This window comes from Poecilia latipinna, unplaced genomic scaffold (assembly GCF_001443285.1).
Source record: "Poecilia latipinna isolate Pla-1442-1.1 unplaced genomic scaffold, P_latipinna-1.0 Scaffold348, whole genome shotgun sequence".
NCBI lineage: Eukaryota > Metazoa > Chordata > Actinopteri > Cyprinodontiformes > Poeciliidae > Poecilia > Poecilia latipinna.
The window spans coordinates 156,471-177,293 of NW_015112964.1; the positions used below are offsets into that span (position 1 = coordinate 156,471).

The window sequence follows — 20,823 nt, forward strand, 5'->3', positions numbered from 1 at the left end:
ACAAAATGGTGATGCAACATTTGAGGTTTTAGTAACAAGATGTCTTGCAGACACCAAGGCTGGGTGTTTCTTGTTAATTTTTTTTTGCTCTTTCTTCTAGAAGTGGGAAATATCCAAATGGAAGGAAAGAAACATGCAAAAAGTGAATTTTGCATAATAGGGGGCATTTAAACATTTTTCTGTGGAACTCAGTACTGCCCTCCCGTGGTCAAAGATGGTAATTAAACACTAAGCTCTTTAATGAACCAGATTAATAATAAAACTATGAGTGATTATCAGTGAACTGAAGGACAGTCGCTGCTGTTCAGCATCAGAGTTTAGATCTGCAGCTGCTGATAATCAGTTTGTGTGTAAAACTAGAAGCTGTGGTTATAAGTGGTAACTTCAACTGATATGGAAAAATGATGGAAGACATTTCCTGTGATGTCGTTGGAAATAAATCATGGGAATAGTAATAATGCTGTTATTGTTTAAGGCAGCTTCACAGAGAAGCTTGGAGGAAAAACAGAGTATTTAAATGGTTGTAATTTATTTTTATTTAAACATCTTCAGTCTCTGAACACAAAAATAATCTTCATACATTAGAATCTTAAAGTTGAAAACTAAATCATACTTTAAACTCAACACTGGAGAATGATTCTAAATCCTTTGGATTCTGCACTGAACTGTTAATAATAAACTAACAAAAAGAGATTAATGATCAAACACAAATTTAGCTTAATCACTCAACTAATTTTAACATTTGAGTTCAACAAACTCATTTTAGATAAAATGATTGTTGGATTTTATCTAAATGCAAAAAGCTGAACCACTTAGAAGTTTATAAAAAGTCGCATTTACAATTTTTGCATACAGTTGACTACATGGAACAGAAAACAATAAGAACATTATTTAAAAAAAAATCAATTTAAACCCCTGAGAATCATTATTTAATAAATAAAAACAACACCTATAAATTAATCCATCAGTGCATTATGCCACTGATTCTCTGAGGTCTAAATGAAAAAGTAGAAAATATTTCTGCTGTGGCACATCAAGCTCCTGACCCTCTCCCCTCCCAACCTGCATTCCTGCTGCTTTACTATCAAATAAAGGTAAAAAAAAAAAATCCTTAAAAAGACAACCATAAAAAAAACTTTAGAATAAAAAATTTCTGAAAATAAACACTTAAAATAAAAAAATATGTAAAATATCTATTTTGAAAGCTGAAATGGTGGATGCTCCAAGTGTTTCAGTGGAACATCCAGTTTGTGGTGAAAGCTTTTATTCATTTTCATAAAAAAAAAAACATTTTTTATTCATTTTTGTCTTTATGAAGGAAGAAGCAGCTGAGAAAGTAAGAACCATCTGTCATGACTTCAGACCTGAACTGGAAGTGATTCCCATGCCTCCATGGTCAGAACATTTGGCCCAGTTCAAAACCAGAGCGGTTCTCTTCCATAACGTTCAGGTTCTGGATGGTTCCGCTGACGTCCGGATGGAAACATGGAGACCAGAAACCAGAAAAGAACCAGCCAATCCCACTGCTGACCACCTCTGATGGCTCAGAGGAGACTGGGACTTCCTATTGGTCACATGACCAGCTGCTTCATCGGATTTCAAACTTCCTGTTGTCCTTATAAGGAGTTTTGTTGACAATGTTGTTGTTGGAGAGTCTAGAAACAGAGCAGAGAAGATGAGACTCACTCAGGCCCACCAGGGCAGATCAGGGTTCCTCTGAGGACAAATATCTGATGAATGTTTACCTCACAGAACCGATGGAGGCGTTGATGGAGACCAGCTGGAGTAACCCAGCAGTGGAGGCATCAGTGATGTGATTGTGACTGAGACTGGAACACAAAGACAATACCATCATGTTGGGTTCTACTGGGAACAACCAAACTGGGAAAAAGCCCTGTCATATTTCAGAAATTTGAACTTCAGCAACTAAAATCAAAGTTATACCCAAAAGTTTGACTGATCAGAACCCCCACTCCAAATGTTTCCTGATAGGTCAGGCCAAAATGGACAATAAGACCCCACCAGTCATCCCTAAAGTTCCCCAATGGTTGACCCAAACCTCACCAACTTGCCCCCTACAGGTAAAAGAACAACACTACAAATGTCCCTGAATAGAACAATCCAAGATGGCTGACACATTGCAGAATCAGTTAAAAACGGTTCTGCAGGTCCTCCACTCACACAACAGCGCCACCCTCAGGATATTTCCAATTGGTGCAGTTGTGTTCACCTTTGCAGAGCTTAACGTTCCCATTCCAAGGCAGGTGGCAGCTACAGAGCATAGCCACCATCACCAATTAAAGATGGAGATGGAACATCCAGTTTGTGGTGTATTGCAACAGTAGATGATATTTTACAGCATCTGCACGATGACGTAAAACCTAGGACAGGGTCACCAGACTGGGCTGAACCAGTGGAGTGAGGAGGAGGCAGGTGATGAATATTTAGCAGACTTCCATCTTTAAGACACGGGAGGCTGAAGAAGAAGAAACATCTAACTTTCATTTAAATTCATTTTTCTTAGTGCTGTTTTTTTCTCCTCTGAATAAATTCCCTTAAATTGAATTGTGAATTTTCCTGAAGTTCTTTAAAGAACGTTACAATCCTCGTATTTAATGATGCATTTATTTTAGGGTGTTGGAAGTGTGTGTATCCAATCTGGATCAGAACCGAGGTTCTGTCCCCACAGGGGACGGCTGGGACACTTACTCCAGGACCTGGACTTTGTGCAGCTGAGTGCTGAGCTGCAGCAGCAGCTGGTCGGTCAGCTGGCAGTGACTGAGGTCCAGTTCTGCTAGGCCTTCAGACCGGTCCAGCACCAGAACCAGAGCTCCACAGAGCCTCTCATCCACTGGGCTGTGGCTCAGGTCCAGTTCTCCTCCCAGGGCTCTGCACAGGGACATGGCCCGTCTCTCTGTGTCCCCCTGACTGTCCACAAGCAGAGACAGCAGCTGGACCAGAACCGTCTTACTGACTCTAAACAGGAACAACAGAGCAAAGGTCAATGAAGAAGGTCAACACGCTTCAGCTTCATCAGCTCTCTTCCTCACCTGAGTCGGACCCGGTCCAGGACAGGAAACAGCAGGTCCAGGACACTGTCCTCCACCTCACAGTCTATCAGGTCCAGCTGTGTGTCTCTGCTGCTGTGTCTCAGGACGGTGGACACAGCCCTGCAGTCAGCAGCCGTCAGGCTCACAGGCCCGGTCCGATCCTCCTCTGACAGATCCACACAGCAGCTGCCGGACAGATCCAACATGTGCTGCAGAGTCCGCAGCAGCTCTGGTGCTGCCCCCTGCTGGCTGTCAGAGGCAGCACAGCAGAGGATGAAGCTCAGCAGGAGATTCCTGTCCACACTGGTGGGACAGACAAGAAGAAGACCAAGCGGTTGATGAAGAGGAGGGAACGGTTAATCATGTGACCAAGTCCTGATATCTGACCTGAGATCAGAAACGCTGTGCAGCAGACAGAGGACGGACTGGACGCCCCCTGCTGGCATGGAGCTCCACATCAGCTTCAGTTTCACTCCATCACTGTGTCTGAGGATGAACAGCAGAGCATCACAGTCCTCTGAGTCCAGCTCTGTGCAGTTCAGGTTGATCACGTGACCCAGTGACCTCAGTAACCCTGGGATCAGGTGACTGCTGTGATCTCTGCAGATCTGCCTGATGGAAGTCCTCACTAAGCTGGGACTGGGCCTGAAAGCAGACGGGATCCACCACAACACTTTGTTATTTCCAGGCAGCAGAAGCTGCTGATGGAGGATCAGACCAGCTACTTATCAGAAGACAAACCTCCATTTCTGAATCTCCACCCTGTGCAGGAAGGGCAGCAGCTGAACGGCTCTCTCCTCTAAGAACGGGTTCTTCTTCAGATCCACAGTGATGGTCTGAGCTGTCGGCTCCTGCAGCAGGTAGTGAAGAAGCTCCCAGCTCAAGCTGCAGCAGCTTAGGTCTCCACCAACTTTATTCAAGAGGGACGACGTCAGGTTCTGGTCTTTGACCTCCTGGACAAGAACCAGGAGCTGCTGGAGTCTCTCTTCACTCAGTCTGCAGAGATCAGAGACAAAACCAACTGTGTCTCTGTTTTGTGTTAAGTTTCTGATGGAGATGATGAAGATGTTTACCTGAGCGAGAGAGGAGCATCATGAAGCAGCAGACTGAAGAGACTCTGAGCAGGGAGACCAGACTCAGCCAGGTCCAACCGTCCGATTTTACAGAACCTCAGCAGAGACGCCAGACTGCTGCCGACCTTCAACAGGACTCTCTGTGATGAATAGGGTTTGGTGGAGACCACAGAAAGTTCTTTGAGGACCAGAGAACGGGCCAACCTGCCTCTGCTCACCCACTGACCCAGGAACAGAACCAGACTGCTGCAGACTCTGGACCAGACAGAACAGAGACGATGGACATGAGGACGGATGTTTCAGCAGCAGACAGACAAACAGACGTTTCGGTTCCTGCCTCAGACTCTGCAGCTGTGCAGTGGAGCTGAAGAGAACAGCAGCTGCTCCTACGGACATCTGGCTGCCTGTGAGGATCAGATCCACTTTGGGTCCACATAGACGGAGAACTCTGCCCACAGAGCTGCAGGTTTCACTGGTCAACGCTCCACTTAGAAACAGCTTGAAGTCCAGCTGCTGCAGCAGAGACTCCAGCTGCTGAACCTCCTCTCTGGATCGCTCTGACAGGAATGAACAAACGCGCTGGAAGAATCCTGAATCACAGCTGGAACACAGACAAATGTCAGCATCAACACTCTGTGACAAACAGGAAGTAAAAACGTCCAGGACAGAGTTGACTTACATGATCTGTGAGATATGAGGCAGACCCTGCAGGAAACTCCCCACCTCACTTTTTGGAAGTGAGGCACCCATCATCACCACTGGTTTCTTCTCTGGTTGGAGTTTCAGCACTTCCAGGAGGATGGAGGTTTTTCCCTCTGACAGGTTTGTGATACACAGAGAAGGAGCCGACTGGAAAACCGGCTGCACTGATGGAAGGAGACTCAGACCAGTTCGAGTCTCACAGTCCCTCACCTGGGAGTACAGATCCAGCAGGAAGTCATTTTGGCTCTCTTCTTCATCCACTTTCCTCACATTTAACTCCAGAGTTTCGTATCTGCAGACTGATGCCAGCATCTGCAGCATCTTCTCTCCTGTCTGCTTTTCTGTCTCTGCTGCAGCACAGAACAGATTCACTAAGAACCTGGTTCGCTCAGACACAGTTGAGCTCCGAGGATTGAAACTGAAACAAGAAGAAAACATTTAGTGATGATTTGATCTGAGCTGCATAAATATAACCTCACACTAATGAAGGACTGCTGGATATGATGAAAAGTCGTAAACATGTTCCACCAGAGCAGTGATCTCATACCAGGAACATTTCGACTTATTTAAACATGGAAATACAAAATAAGAAGAAAATATGACGATTTGAATGTTAATCCTGTTAATTACAGGTTATGTTTGCATTACTTTGCTGTTACCCTGCAGTGACTGTGCAGACAGAAGTCCTCTGGCTTTCTAACCAGTTGTCAGATTTTGTCTGGTTTTTCAAGAAGCTGTGAGATTGACCTGGAGTCGTCTGTGAACTTTGAACTTTAGAGGAATTAAAGCTGCAGTGATGCACACTGGGATTCACCCACAGGAAATACAAGGTCATGAAATGTAAACCTGTTTCTTCGACTCTATTTATTTTCTGATCAAATAAATATGTTAAATTAAATAATTAATTAATCACAGAAATAGTGTAATTGATGTGATACATATTTTCAATTGACTAACAATAACAATACTCTAATAATTAAATAGTAATAATTATTCTCTCCTGTTTGCTGGGCAGGCAGGAGATCTGAACAGGAACTAAAGCTTTGGGAGAAGCAGGATGTGGCATTACAGTCGTGAAATTGAAAATGTTTAAGGATATTGTGGAAACTGTTTTAAATAAAAACTTTATGTTTAGATTTTAAACAGTCACAACAAAAGCTTAAAAATAAAATAAACTGACAGAATAACTCACTAAGTTTTGTTCCCTTGAGAAGTTTTGATATTACAAAGTGAGACAAACTATTACCTTCACTGGTCCATGTAACAGACTCACCTTCCATAATATTACTGCACAAAGAGGAATATTTTACCTGAGCTGTGAGATGTGAGGCAGACACTGCAGGAAAATCCTCACTTCACTCTCTCCATGTGAGCAGACTGTCAGATTCACTGGTTTCTTCTCTGGTTGGAGTTTCATCACTTCCAGGAGGATGGAGGTTTTTCTCTCTGAGAGGTTTATGATCCAGACTGGAGGAGCCGACTGGAAAACTGACTGTAATGATGGAAGGAGACTCAGACCAGTTTGAGTCTCTCTGTCCTTCATCTGGGAGTACAGACTCAACAGGAAGTCAGTCTGAGTTGGAGTCCTCCAAACCACAGAAAGGTTTTCTCTTTTATTAAAAGGGAAAGTTTCATATCTGCAGACTGATGCCAGCATCTGCAGCATCTTCTCTCCTGTCTGTGTTTCTCTCTCTGCTGCAGCGCAGAACAGATTCACCAGGAACTTTATTTGTCCAGGTACAGCTGAGCTCCAAGGATCAAAACTGAAACTGAAACAAGAACAAAAACATTTAGTGATGATTTGATCTCTCCAGGTCATGTTCTATACATTACCTTACACATTCTGATGAGACTTGTTTGTCAAATTTAAAATACCTTTTCAAAATAATCTATAAACAGGTATTAAACATGCATTTAAATAAACCTAAATCTTGTATAGATTAAGACAGAGCGGTCAGCCATGAGTCCTGGACTGACATGGGCACATGAGGAAGAAGCCATTAACAATCAATTGGTCAGATTTAACATCAGTAAGAAAAAATGTGGATGTGCTTTTATTCAGGATCTGTAAACTTCAGTTTTGAGCTGTAAATCCTTTTCAGATGAAGGCCCACCAGCGAGTGGACTGGCCCTCCACAGGAAGGAAGACATTGTTCCCTCTGTCCTGTTAGATCATCACTGAGTGGCTTGGCTCTTTCAAAAAGCCAGAAGGTCAACAATCTGAGGTCCATCAGGGCTGAGCAGGACTTTCCCAGCTCTACGGCCAGCAGAAGGCCAGCTAACATTTCTGCAGACCCGACTCATCGTGACGATAAGCTGTTTGACTTTTACCCAAATGAAAGGCTGGTTGCCAGGTCGCTGCAGCGCTGAGTAACTGAGTAACTGAGTAACTGCAGAGGGAATTTAGACATTTCATTCAGGTTGTTGGAGAACAGATCCGTCTAAAAGTTTCAGGATGGACTTAGGCAGCCCTGATCTACAGTTTACTACAATTAATATGGATCATTTAAATTTAATCAACACGTAATATTAATTAAAAAAATTAAAGTCAAAATTTAAACAACAATCCAAAAAATGAAGAGGCTCTGCAAACTGACTGATACAATATGTTCTCCTTTAGAATTGGCAATAAACAGGAATAAGCATAGGAAATGTGCTGAGGGTTAAAGTCCGAACATTGGTGATGCACAGAAATTTCAAATTCAGAGTCTGATTTACCTGAGCTGTGAGATGTGAGGCAGACACTGCAGGAAAATCCCCACTTCACTCTCTTCATGTGAGCAGTGTTTAAGCTTCACTGGTTTCTTCTCTGGTTGGAGTTTCATCACTTCCAGGAGGATGGAGGTCTTTCTCTCTGAAAGGTCTATAGACCAGACTGGAGGAGCCGACTGGAAAACTGACCGTAATGATGGAAGGAGACTCAGACCAGTTTGAGTCTCTCTGTCCTTCAACTGGGAGTACAGATCCAACAGGAAGTCAGTCTGAGTTGGAATCCCCCAAACCCCAAAAAGGTTTTCTCTTTTATTTAAAGGGAAAGTTTCGTATCTGCAGACTGATGCCAGCACCTGCAGCATCTTCTCTCCTGTCTGCGTTTCTCTCTCTGCTGCAGCACAGAACAGATTCACCAGCAACTTTGTTTGTTCAGAAGACTTAAAATGCTTAACTTCCAAACTGGAAAAAGAAGAAAACATTTAATGGTGATTTAATCTGAGCTGCATGAATAAGGCCACACACTACTGATGGACTCCATCTTTGATTTCTGTGAAACATGAAATAATGCTTTGCTGGTAAAGAACAGCTTGTAATATTTTTAGACTGTTATGACTGAACTGTTTATGGTGCACAAGCTTTAAGACTGAAATTATAAGTACACCTGTGCTAAACACACACACAAACGCACGCATGCACACACATGTGCGCACGAAGCTGCAGTCCCACTACCATCCGCTCCACCTCCGCCCACAGTCGGCCTCACAACATGGACTAATGAGCCTTTTTTCTGCTTTAACCTAATGTGGTTACCCAAATAATTTTTACATTTTTCTGATCCTGCAACACTGAAAGGGAAAACAATTTGTATTTAAATTTTTGTATTTCAAAACAAAACTACTTGATGGCTATAAATATCAAATGAACAAAAGATACAACAACCCAAAATGCCAACACAGCATTAATATAAACCTCTGCAACCAAAACATAAAATCATGGGAGGCTTTTTGCACAATATAGCCAACAACAGACACTCTCTTGTCATTTCTGACCCACCAAAAGTTAAGAATTAGAGAATAAGGCTGAACATTTAAGAAGAATACTGATTTTCTTTCATTAAACAACTTATTGCTTTAGGAAGCAGTGAGTGAAAATGAGTTAAAGACTAAATGTGCTTCGATCTACCTGATCATCAGCACTGACCTCCATCATCCTGAACTGTGACTTTGACCTGCTTCTTTCTTTACTTCCCACCTGTAAACCACTTTGTGTTGGTCTTTCACATTACAGGGAAACATTTTTATGTTTGTGATGAAATACGGATAAGTTCAAGGGGTGTGAATACTTTTGCAAGCCACTGTATATTGTAGTATTCATTTAAAGTATATTTGAATAATTAGAAAAGTGCTATGCAAAATGTATTATTAAAACATTACAGCTTCATCTTTATGACTCTCCAGGTATTTTATTGAGCATAGCTCACATGTAGCTGTAACTAACCTGAAATAATTCATGTTTATGGTCCAGTGAACATTAATTAGTAACCAGAGACCTACAGCATCAGTGTGTATTTATTGAAGTGACACTCGACTCACGTCACGTGACTGTCAAGTCAATAAACTTCTAAAATGACGTCAATTTTGTTATGTAGATATAACATGTTAGATATTTCTAATACTTTATCTTTTGAGTTGTTCTTCCTCCTGTTTTTGTTTGTTTAACTCAAGATGCTCAAAACCAGGAAGAAGCCCTGAGCCGAACCTGTTCCATGATCCCTGCCAGGTTTAACATAATTTATTATGATCAGATATCAGTAAATATCTTTACCTGAGCTCTGAGATGTGAGGCAGACACTGCAGGAAAATCCCCACTTCACTCTTTTCATGTGAGCAGCGTTTAAGCTCCACTGGTTTCTTCTCTGGTTGGAGTTTCATCACTTCCAGGAGGATGGAGGTTTTTATCTTAGAGAGATTTATGATCCAGACCTTAGGAGCCGACTGGAAAACTGACTGCAATGATGGAAGGAGACTCAGACCAGTTTGAGTCTCTCTGTCCTTCAAATGGAAGTACAGACTCAAGAAGAAGTTATTTTGATGATCTGCCTCATGATCTTCATCTTCATCATCAAGATAGTCATATGTATTACTAAAATAATACCTTATATACATCTTATTTAAAGGGAAAGTTTCATATCTGCAGACTGATGCCAGCATCTGCAGCATCTTCTCTCCTGTCTGTGTTTCTCTCTCTGCTGCAGCACAGAACAGATTCACCAGGAACTTTATTTGTTCAGGTACAGCTGAGCTCCAGGGACTGAAACTGAAACAAGAAGGAAACATTTATTGAAAAGAGGATGAATGTGAATTTTATCAAAATAAAATTTGTTGTATTTGAACTTCTCCTTTGGCTCTGGAACTGGTTGAACAAATATCCAACTGCTAGACTTATTTTAGTCTAAGACTAAGCTCACTTACTTTAGTTCATTTGTTCCATGACCCAAATATTTTAATACAAACTGTTTTTTATGCTTCCATATTTACCACTACATGTCATTCTGAGTTATTTCAGGTTTATTCTTACATATTTTGGTTCAAACAAATTAATTATTAGAAACTAATTTGGCCTCATTTCTAAACTTCCATAAATGAACTTAGTTTGTCAGACAATTTTATTTCTACCGTTTTACTTTTTGGTAGTGCATTGGTTTTTCTCTTTTCATTTTACTTGAATGTTACCAGTTTGGTGAGTTTGTTGATGGAAGTAATTTAACAGGAAGGCTGAATTATTTTGTTAATAACCAGGTTTATTGGTAACACTTTATTTGAAGGGGGTTGAATAAGACTGTCATGACACTTTCATAAACATGACATAACACCTGTCATGAACATGAATGACTGTTTAAACTTTACCTTTAATAACATAAAGTTACCTCATTTTTAAAGTGCAATCATAAATTATTTTATAACAAATTTATATCAGTAATGATTTCCTGGTTAATGTCAAGTTGGCATAACAAAGACATTTTGAATAATGTCAACTTTGTATTAAAAGTGTCATAATTTACCGAATGACACTTTATGACAACAGTCATAAATATTCATGAAGGCTTATTCATGTTCATGACAGGTGTTATGTCATGTTTATGACGGTGTTATGACAGTCTTATTCACACCCCTTCAAATAAAGTGTTACCGGTTTATTTTATTATTATTATTATTATTATTATTTATCTCCTTTATTTAACCAGGTAAACCCCACTGAGATCCAGATCTCATTTTCAAGAGGGACCTGGGCAAAAGTCTGCAACACGCAGCAACCTGGTTACAAAATAAAGCTAAGGTTTTATCTAATGTTGTTAATGATTGATGTTGGCATCTATTAGTTATTCACAGCTAAACCAAACCTATTGCTGCTAACATTTTTAATTACCTATTAATGTTATTCATTATAACTACAATTTGCTCACACAATGTTACATTTTATTGTCAGTTCTGAGTGCAGCATTTAATCAGAACTCACCTTCAGTTTAGTTCACAGTAAGAAGTAAATATCTTTACCTGAGCTGTGAGATGTGAGGCAGACACTGCAGGAAAATCCCCACTTCACTCTCTTCATGTGAGCAGTCTGTCAGATTCACTGGTTTCTTCTCTGGTTGGAGTTTCATCACTTCCAGGAGGATGGAGGTCTTTCTCTTAGAGAGGTTTAGGAACCAGACTGGAGGAGCCGACTGGAAAACTGACTGTAATGTTGGAAGGAGACTCAGACCTGATTGAGTCTCTCTGTCCTTCATCTGGGAGTACAGATCCAACAGGAAGTCACTCTGATATTGATCATCAGGATAATCATCCATATCATATGTGTCTCTTAAACTAACTAGAACACCATTAGAGAAAAGTGATGCTAGCATGTCCACCACCTTCTCTCCGCTCTGCTGTTGTCTCTGTGCTGCTGCACAGAACAGATTCAGTAAGAACCTGATTGGTTCTTCAGAATCGATGCTCCAAAGATAAAACCTGAAACAAGGAGGAAACATTTAATTTGAACTCAGCTGCATTAATACATGCTACTGACACACAGTTTTATAAATGTGTATCTATGGGATGAAATCACAAGGTAAGCACATCTTGAATTTTTGTAGTTTTTATTACATATTTCTCTGAAACTGAGAATGCTGTTCTTAATAAATGTGCAGTAATACTTCTGAAGTTGGAAATGAACCAGTTTATCCAAACAGCTGATCAACACAATTTCTCTAAGACTGACAGAAAGTCTTAGAGAAATTGACTGTAATTATCAAACAGCTGCTGAGCTCATTATAGGAGTTACTTCTGAGCGAAACGCTGATGAAAACATTAAAGGGTTAATAGAGGAGCCATGTTGACTTAATGGAGGCGGAGCTTCAGAAAGAGCAGGAGTTTTTAAAGAGACAGAGACTCAATCTGAAGCGTTAAATCAGGAAGTCAAACTTCTTTTAATTCATGTTTGATATGTAGACAGCATCTTCTAACAATTGAAGGTAGTAAGTACAGATTGTGCTGTGAAATGGAAAACACACGATACTGCCCCTTTTAATGTTCAGTGTTTGTTAAATAACTTGGACAATATTTAAATTTGGTCATGTGTGTTTCTTGCCATATTTTATCCCAACAATATGCAGCAAACAAAAATGTTCTGTGCCACCTTTGTGGGCGATAGAAACACCTTCCTCCAGGATCCAGACGTAACGCTCTATGCTACCATAAACTGATGGTGTGCTGCACTTATCTGGCAACCCTGCAGCTGAAAATCAGCTTTTCTGGAGGACATTCTAATCTGTCTCTTGATTTTCTTAAAATACTTTTTAAAGGTTCCCAAAGTATTTGAGATGTGATCTCTGTATGTATGCCTCCGTCTCAGCAGCGTCACTGCAGACATATCTTTATGTGTTTGGACCTCCTTCTTAAACATGTTTAATAAACTTTACATGGTGGGAAATTATCACATTTTAGATCCCCCTTTCAGTATTTTTGTAGTTTCTGTTTATCAATTTTATATTTTATTAAAAGATTTTATTCAAATCTGACATTAATTATTTAGAATGTACCTGAGCTGTGAGATGTGAGGCAGACACTGCAGGAAAATCCCCACTTCACTCTCTTCATGTGAGCAGTCTCTCAGCTCCACTGGTTTCTTCTCTGGTTGGAGTTTCATCACTTCCAGAAGGATGGAGGTTTTTCTCTGAGAGAGCTTTAAGGTCCAGTCTTCAGGAGCCGACTGGAAAACTGACTGTAATGATGGAAGGAGACTCAGACCAGTTTGAGTCTCTCTGTCCTTCATCTGGGAGTACAGATCCAACAGGAAGTTACTCTGATCCTCAGCAACATCATGATAATCATCATAATCATCAAAATAATCATAATATTCATCATCATAATCCATGAATCTTTCCATTGAGGGGAAAGTTTCATATCTGCAGACTGATGCTAACATCTCCAGCATCCTCTTCCCTGTCTGCTGTTCTCTCTTTGCTGCTGCACAGAACAGATTCACCAGGAACTTGGCTTGTTCACCAAAACCTGAGCTCCGAATATCAAACCTGGAATATGAAGAAAACATTTAATGATGATTTGATCTGAGATGCATTAAAAGATCTACATGTCCTGACTGATATCAATCTGTTCAGCATAAAATGGAAATAGAACTTAAAGACGTTCAGAGCAGCTCTACATGTTTTAAACTTTGACTAACAACACAAAAATAAGAAATGCTGCAGAAATCTGTAGAACAGATTTAGCGCCAAATATTTCACTACATATTTAACTATATTTAGTAATATATCACTAATTATTAAGAATAAGACAGACAGTCTTGGGGAACTGTGGGTAGAGTAGTTGTCTTGCGATCAGAAGGTTGTAGGTTCGATTCCAGCTTCCTCCTGCCACGTATCGATGTGCCCTTGGGCTAGGCCAGGGGTGGGCAATCCTGGTCCTGGAGGGTCGGTGTCCTGCAACTCTTCGATGTCTCCCTGGTCCAACACATTTGAATCCAACATCTGAATCACCTCCTATGTGCAGTCAGGTTCTCCAGAGTCCTGCTAACAACCTCATTATTTGACTCAGGTGTGTTGAAGAAGAGACACGTCTAAAAGTTGCAGGAGACCCTCAAGGCCTGGAGTTGCCCACCCCTGGGCCCTGGGATAACCCCAAATTGCCTACTGCTCTGTGTATTGGTGTATTAAAGATGTGTGTGGGTGAATGTGACTCTAGTGTAAAATGACAGGAAATATATAAGTTCAGTCCATCTTGTTGCCAGCTGCTCTACAACAGAAAACAAAACTTTGGATTTATTTATTTTATGCTAAGAGATCGGACCATGATCTGGTTCATCTCTGCTCTGAGTCTCTGATGAAGAGACGACCTGTTGGGAAGATGTTAGGAAATGGTGACAGGAAGCAGAAGAGGGCCTTCAGGCTTGTTTGAAGCAACTGAACGGCTCGCTCTCTACCAGCCTCAAGGAAATGACATCAGAGCCATGACTGACATGAAGCTCTGTGGACGGCAGCATCGCCACCAGAGAAGAGAGATGCTTCCTGAATGACAAACCCTGATCAGCAGGGAGGAACCAAAGAACCTTTAGGGAGAAGACGGGGCATCACTGAGGAGGAAACAGTGACGCCCCGTCAATCAGAGAATCAGGAAGGAAGAAGATCTCAGGCTGCGAGCAAAAGGAGGATCTGATGGACGGAAGCCTGGAAGGAGCAAAAGAGCTGAAGACATTCAGACAGGTTCAAGATCATCATCATCATCCCACCTTCCTCTGACCCTCAGCTTAACCCTCAGATGAACTGGTTAAACTGGTCTGAACTGGATAAACTGGTCTGAACTGGTCAACCTCTGATGCTCCATCTTCCACTTCAGTCGTGGAGCTGCTGCTCCCTTTGCCTCCACTGTTCTGTCTCTAACATCATGAAGGTCCTGGAGAACCCTGTTGGCCCACCTGAGGAAGCAGACCGGCTCTGATCAGGAACCCCTGCAGTTTGTTTATCACTATGGAGACGCTATCATCCACCTGCTTCATCAACCAGCTGTCACCTGGACGAAACAGCAGCTCTGAGGATCAGATTCATCTGATCTCCTCTATAGACCTTCAGTAGGTGGAGCCTCAGCCTCATCTGGATCTATAAATACATACAATAAATCCAATCTATGTGATCTATATCTATGTCTCACTAACAGCCTGAGGGTCGAACCAGGAGGCAGCAGGAGAACCTCAGGGCTCTGGACTCTCACCATTCCTTTCTCTCTCTACACTTCAGGCACATGAAAATAGACGTTGAAAACTAGCATGGACCACACATCTCTGAAAGATAGAGAGAGGTTTTCAGAAAAGTTGAGTACGAAGCCGGTTGCAATAGTTTTGTCATGTTAAGTAGAATTGGCGATGTTGGGGCAATGATGCTGACAGATATAGGAGTTAGTCTGCAGTCAGAGAGCCAGGAGGCGGTCAGGACGCCATCGCCTGGAGGCCACCAGGTGGGGCCGTTAAGCAGAACTGCCCCAGGGTAAAACCTCAAGTCTTTACCCTGCAACAGGCTTACTTTCAGAGGTTAGAACATTAAGACTAATTATAAATTATTTATTAATTCTTTTAAAAGGGTTAGAGGTTTCTACATTATACAAATAAATTATACATACTCAGAATATCTCTAATAATGTCAATAGCCTTTGGTGCAAAGTCTCAGTCCTTTAATCTCTGTAAGGCTGATAGTCATGTTGTGTTCACAGCTATAGTTGGTCAAATTCTTTCTGTTCTTCTTTGAAGGTATTTTAATTGTTCATCTCTGCCTGTCTGCACAAATCCAGCTCTCAGCCACGCCTCCAAAAACTTTCAGCATGACAACAATGTGTTTAACACAATGATACAGAAAGAATACTCATTATTAATTTAACAATTTCACAAGGAAAAGACCATATGCAGCAACATACAGTAGAATGACTTTACCAGAGCTGTGAGATGTGAGGCAGACACTGCAGGAAAATCCCCACTTCACTCTTCTCATGTGAGAAGTTTGTCACCATCACTGGTTTCTTCTCTGGTTGGAGTTTAATCACTTCCAGGAGGACGGAGGTTTTTCTCTCTGAGAGGTTTATGATCCAGACTTCAGGAGCTGACTGGAAAATTGACTGTAATGATGGAAGGAGACTCAGACCAGTTTGAGTCTCTCTGTCCTTCATCTGAGAGTACAGTCTCAACAGGAACTCAGTCCGACTTCTATCTTCCTTGAAAGGGTTGGGTGGATAGACACTTGAAAATCTCCAAACTGATGCTACCAGTTCCACCATCTTCTGTGCTGTCTGCTGTTCTCTTTCTGCTGCTGCACAGTACAGATTCACCAGGAACCTGTATTCTTCTGAATTGTTTGTCAGAAAAACAAAACTGCAAATATAATGATAAAAAAGAAACTGTGGTGTTAAAATGTTCATATTTGCAGGTTCAGTCAGGCTAAAAGGGCCCAGAATCATCTTGGCTCACCGTATTGAGCTGATGTTTGATAAAACCTCTACCAGGTACTCATGCAGACCCCTTAATCTTGGAGCCCAAAGGTGCTGGTACAAGCAGACATCGACCTTTGTAGGAGCTTTCTGCATGACCCTCACAGCTCTTTCAAAAAGCTGCTTTTCCCCCCTCACTGGAAGATGTATCTGGTTTCCATCAAGGTTCAACAAGGCTTCATAGTCCATCTGTGAAAAAACAATAGTCTCAAACATGTTGTAGAAAAAGTTGTTTTGACATGAAAATGTTTCAACAAAATGATAAATGAACATTTGCCTGCAGACTTTGGTTGTCTATTTGTCCTTCACTGAGAAGCACAATCTTCCAGAGCTGCTGTCGAAAAGTGCCAGTCCTGCAGTTTAAAAATACATTTAGCATTAAACATTTCATAACTTTCTACAAAATATGATTCTGAGCATTAGCAACCCCTTAAAACTTGTTTCACTGTACCGTTCAACATTTTGGAGGCATCTACGCAGTCGTCTCATTCCTTGTACAGATATCGTCACATCCTGAAGGTTCAGATTTATTTTCCTGTCTGTTGATTGACTGATCACATAGGACACAGCGCAGCAGGAATGAGGGTCCAGATTCTTTCTACTGAGGTCAATATGATAGTTCAGTTTGTCCAGAAAGGAAATACAGGGTTCAGAGCTCTGGGACTCGTACAAACATTGGCATAAGAACAGCATGTCCACATGACGCTCACTGCCATGAGACAAAACTGTGTCAATCAAGTCTTTAGTGACCCATTGTTGTGTTTCCTTGAGCTCCTCAGCTGGAGTCAGACAGATCATCAAACTGGGACTCTTCTGATTCAACAAACGGCACATGAACGGGATCAGATGCTTCATGTGTTTCTTCTCCTCAGTGAGGAACTGCTGCAAAACCTCCCTGATCTTATCAGGACTCTTCAAAGCCCACAGAGCTGCAAAAAACTCCTGCATGGTGTAATGGAGGAAAGCATAGAGGGTTATGGTTTCAGTAGGAGCAACTTTCACATCAAGAGTTTTCAGGAAGGAAAGGACGCAGCCATCTTCACAGGAAAGTTCTTCCAGGTTCACAGTTTTTCTTTCAGTTGCATTAAAAGCAGCTTCAGCCAGAGACAGGATTTCATTGCTCTTGGTTTTGATGAACTGATTGAGATTCTTCATCTTGATTTTGCTGCTGTTCATCTGGAGGCAAAACCGAACAATATTGATGTATATTTCAGTGACAGTTCTGGGCTGCAGAGAGTCTTCAGATGAAAAGCTGGCAGCCACCATCAGTGCATACATTGGAACATGACAAAGGGTCAACAGCTCCACGTTACTCAGGACCTTCCTGTGATCTTCACCCAGAACTGAAGACAAATATCTGCTTATTGTTTCCTTACTGAAGCCTTTCACCTCCACTCTGAGCCAGTCTTTAGGACAGAAGTCTTTCTTATCCTGATCCTCATCTTCTGGTCTGCAGGTGATGATGATTTTTGCATAAGGCAGATTTTTCTTAGCAAATTTCTTCACAACAAGTGAAGTGAAATCTGTGACTCCATCTAAAATGATGATAAGATTATCAGAGTGGCTCTTCATATCTGTTAATATTTCGTCTTTGCCTTCATCCGGTTCACAGTGCACATTAAACAGGAGATCCTCCAAACTCATGGTTGGTGGGATGTTGGTTAACTCCCTCATGTCAAAGTAAAACATGTAATCCAGCTGCTTGTCTCTTTCTGACCACAGTCTCAACATTTCATGACTCAGCGCCGTCTTTCCCATCCCAGGTTTCCCAACAAGGAGGATGTTTTTATCATGTTTCAGCAGGTCACTGGGGGAGATTTCTGGTTTGCTCTCTGGAATGTAAGTCCTTAACTTTTTAGAACGATACATGTTGCTTTTCTTGTTTTTAAATGTCTTTACTTTGGATGGAGTAGTTGTCCCTTCTGTATTTAATACAAGTGAATAAAATGACAGTCCAGGCTTCTTGTTTTCTTCAAAAAGATTTTCACTTCTCCTCCAAATATTGTTAGAAAATTTTTCTGCTTCTGTCTTCAACTTTGCTTGATATCTGTGGCACGGCTTTGATCCTGAGATTAAATAATGATAGAGAATCAAATTTAAATGAACTTTCACTTCACTTATATTGCCCTCACTTGCTAAAAAATAGATATATTTCACACAAAGTGGCAAAAACTAAATATCTGGATCTAGTTAAGTAAAAAAACAATGACACTTTTTAAAATGAATCTTTTCGATACCTTTGATGTAGTCAACATAAATGCTGTCATCGTCCCTGAAAGGAAAGCAGCTGATCCAGTGATGCAGATCAAATCTTTTAGCCTTAGTTGAAGCTGAATGCTTGTTCTTGGGGTGAGGAGCTGGTAAGGTTCTGCTCCTCGTCTCATAAAGAATCCTCAGTAACCTGTAGCAGGCTTCTTCCCCTTTCTTAGTGACTGAGTCCAGTATTGCTCGGGTTCTGTTGAAGTGACTTTTCTCTGCCTCTATGTTGCTGACCTCTTCTTCCATGAGAACTTTCTGCTGATATAAGTTCTCCAGAATCACTGACAGACTCGTCAATTGTCCAACCAGGTGACCTCTAGCACTCTTGATATAATCTGAGGCAGACTGCGATGAACAAGCCATGACTGCTGACTTCAGCCTGCTCTGCAAACAAACCCAACATCACTGACCCGAAAAATACAACACCAATTTATTACTATGCCAATTATAAATAAGTATCAAACTTAAGGCAGTACCCACACCTAACACAAACACTTTATCGGTTAAACTTGCGTAATACATGTAAATCAAGTGCGAAATAGAATAAGAAAGCTTTAACAGGTTACAGTTTCAGGAAACACCGATAATTTCTGCACTGTTGATAGGAATTCAGCATAATGAAGAATTAATATTCACCTATTTTAAACATATTTTTAGCTGGACTTTCAATAAACATTCAGGTTGAACTCATCTTGCTATAAAGACAGACGACAGTACTGGCTTAAAAATAGACATGAAAATGTTCGACACGGAGAAAATAAAAATATAAATCAATACATAAAGTAACTCTTCATTAACAGGTAGGCTTTTTATATCTCAAATTTTACATTTTCAAAACGAAGATAAAATGATGTGGAACAGCTTAGTGAAATAAATATAGACGGATTTCCGGTGTATAGTAACACAGACAGTTTAATGAGGACTTCACAGAACTCAAACTAAAGATATTCATCAATAAACTCGTCCGTCTGCTCTAGAACATCAAAACAACGGGCTCAAATACAACCTTGAAGAAAAGACACGAAATACGATAAGGAAGAATTACCGCAAACTTCTGGCAAATCAAAATCTCCACAGGTTCAGGGTGTGTAACGATGGTGCAGTTTGCGCATGCGCAGTGCCATAAAACAGAGCAGCACTAATTCACATGCATCCACTAGATGGCCAGTTAGGTTCGACCGTAAGTCTTATTGAAATGTTCATTTATATCCTAAATCATTCATACTTCTGGCAGATATAAATTTCTTTCTACCGAGAATTTTAAGAAATGTTTCCACTCTACACGACTGTAGAAAATTGAGTCTAAAAAAACAATTTAAATCCCACAACAGGCCACAATAAAAACAATCATTCTATCAAAGTTGTTTTTGAGTGTTTTCAGAGCACAGTGGTCAATTTTCAAGCTGTGGACAATAAATACTTTGTTTATGTTTGGTTTTAATAATTTGCCAAGCTCAGAAATTTAATCTTAATGCAGCCAATCAGATTTTCCATGTGATTCTTTCCATTTTATGCTCAGACTGTAAATGGTATTATTTTCATTAGGTATAAATGTTTCCAGGAGTAGAAATAATATCATTTGGAACAACATTAAATGTCCTTTCAAATAACACTAATTTCATAGATTAAAGGCTAAAACCCATTTTGTTAATTTATAATCCTGGATTAATTTGTCTCCCTTAACTCATTCATTATAAAACTGGAAGAATCTGAATTTCACATTTTTTCTGTTGCCTTTCAGACTGCTTACAGCAGGAGCCAAAGAAACACGGCGTCTCTGGGCTTTATTTATTTCCTGAAGTTTCTGGAGAAAGGAACAAGATGTGTGATGAAACTTTTAGCAGGTTAGAGCAGAAAGACATTTCTGCCAGCAGCTGGTGGGAAGTTTAGCAGCTACATCTGAACTGACAAGATAAAAGTTTCTCAGACTCATTCATGTCATAATTTTATGGTTGAATAACATGAACATTAATTTCTACAGTGAGTGTTTTTTTTAGAACTATTAATGTAACAATGCTCTGCTTCAGTCAACTTGCAAAGATTTAAAATCTGCCTTATGTCTGCTTCCATCTCATGCGTGATGAGGTTTAAGACAGTGATGTATATAAACATCTAAATCTGTTGTGACGCTTGGCGAAATGCTGCACAATGGATGAGTTGTTGCTGCTGGAAGACGTAAAAGGGAGAATCAGGAGGGCATGTTTTCAGGGATCAACATCTTCTGGCTCATGGTGATGACTGGCTTATAATCCATGTAGAGCATTGATGCTGGATCTGTGTGCTGAGGTGGGTCCAGTATTAAAGGTAAAAACCTTAAATGCTGGTTATTTAAGGTCCAACAGTACTTTTCTAAGGCCCTCATACAGCAGCACATATAATGTAATCTCCAGTCTTAAGTTCCCATTTCTGCAAACATCAAAATGTTCTTTTCTATTCATTTCCCTCAGTGGGGGGAACATGCCGTCACATTTAAACGTGCTGCATCCAGGGACCTTAGGA

General features: G+C 40.8%; 1 protein-coding gene across 1 annotated transcript; it reads right to left on the minus strand.

The window, feature by feature from the left end:
* Positions 1–518: 518 nt before the first annotated feature.
* On the minus strand, positions 519–19,336 carry LOC106949503 (uncharacterized). The gene is made up of 19 exons (XM_015035769.1): positions 18,303–19,336; positions 16,517–18,131; positions 16,343–16,418; positions 16,046–16,254; positions 15,515–15,949; positions 12,618–13,109; positions 11,092–11,547; positions 9,362–9,853; positions 7,544–7,996; positions 6,136–6,594; positions 4,803–5,243; positions 4,461–4,724; positions 4,124–4,378; positions 3,792–4,046; positions 3,438–3,695; positions 3,051–3,353; positions 2,710–2,976; positions 1,746–1,829; positions 519–1,655 (listed from the first exon to the last, which is right to left on the minus strand). Exons 1-19 carry the CDS (start codon positions 18,685–18,687, stop codon positions 1,589–1,591), a joined length of 7,266 nt encoding a protein of 2,421 aa, XP_014891255.1. The 5' UTR covers positions 18,688–19,336; the 3' UTR covers positions 519–1,588.
* Between the last annotated feature and the right edge of the window lie 1,487 nt (positions 19,337–20,823).

Bases quoted from the DNA above. Each gene is read 5' to 3' on its own strand.
- LOC106949503 (XM_015035769.1), bottom strand. From the start codon at position 18,687: ATGGCTTGTTCATCGCAGTCTGCCTCAGATTATATCAAGAGTGCTAGA. The intron at 16,419-16,516 runs GTACAGTGAAAC...TTTAAACTGCAG, and splicing joins TGCCTCCAAAATGTTGAACG to GACTGGCACTTTTCGACAGC. The intron at 4,725-4,802 runs GTAAGTCAACTC...TCTGTGTTCCAG, and splicing joins CCTCATATCTCACAGATCAT to CTGTGATTCAGGATTCTTCC.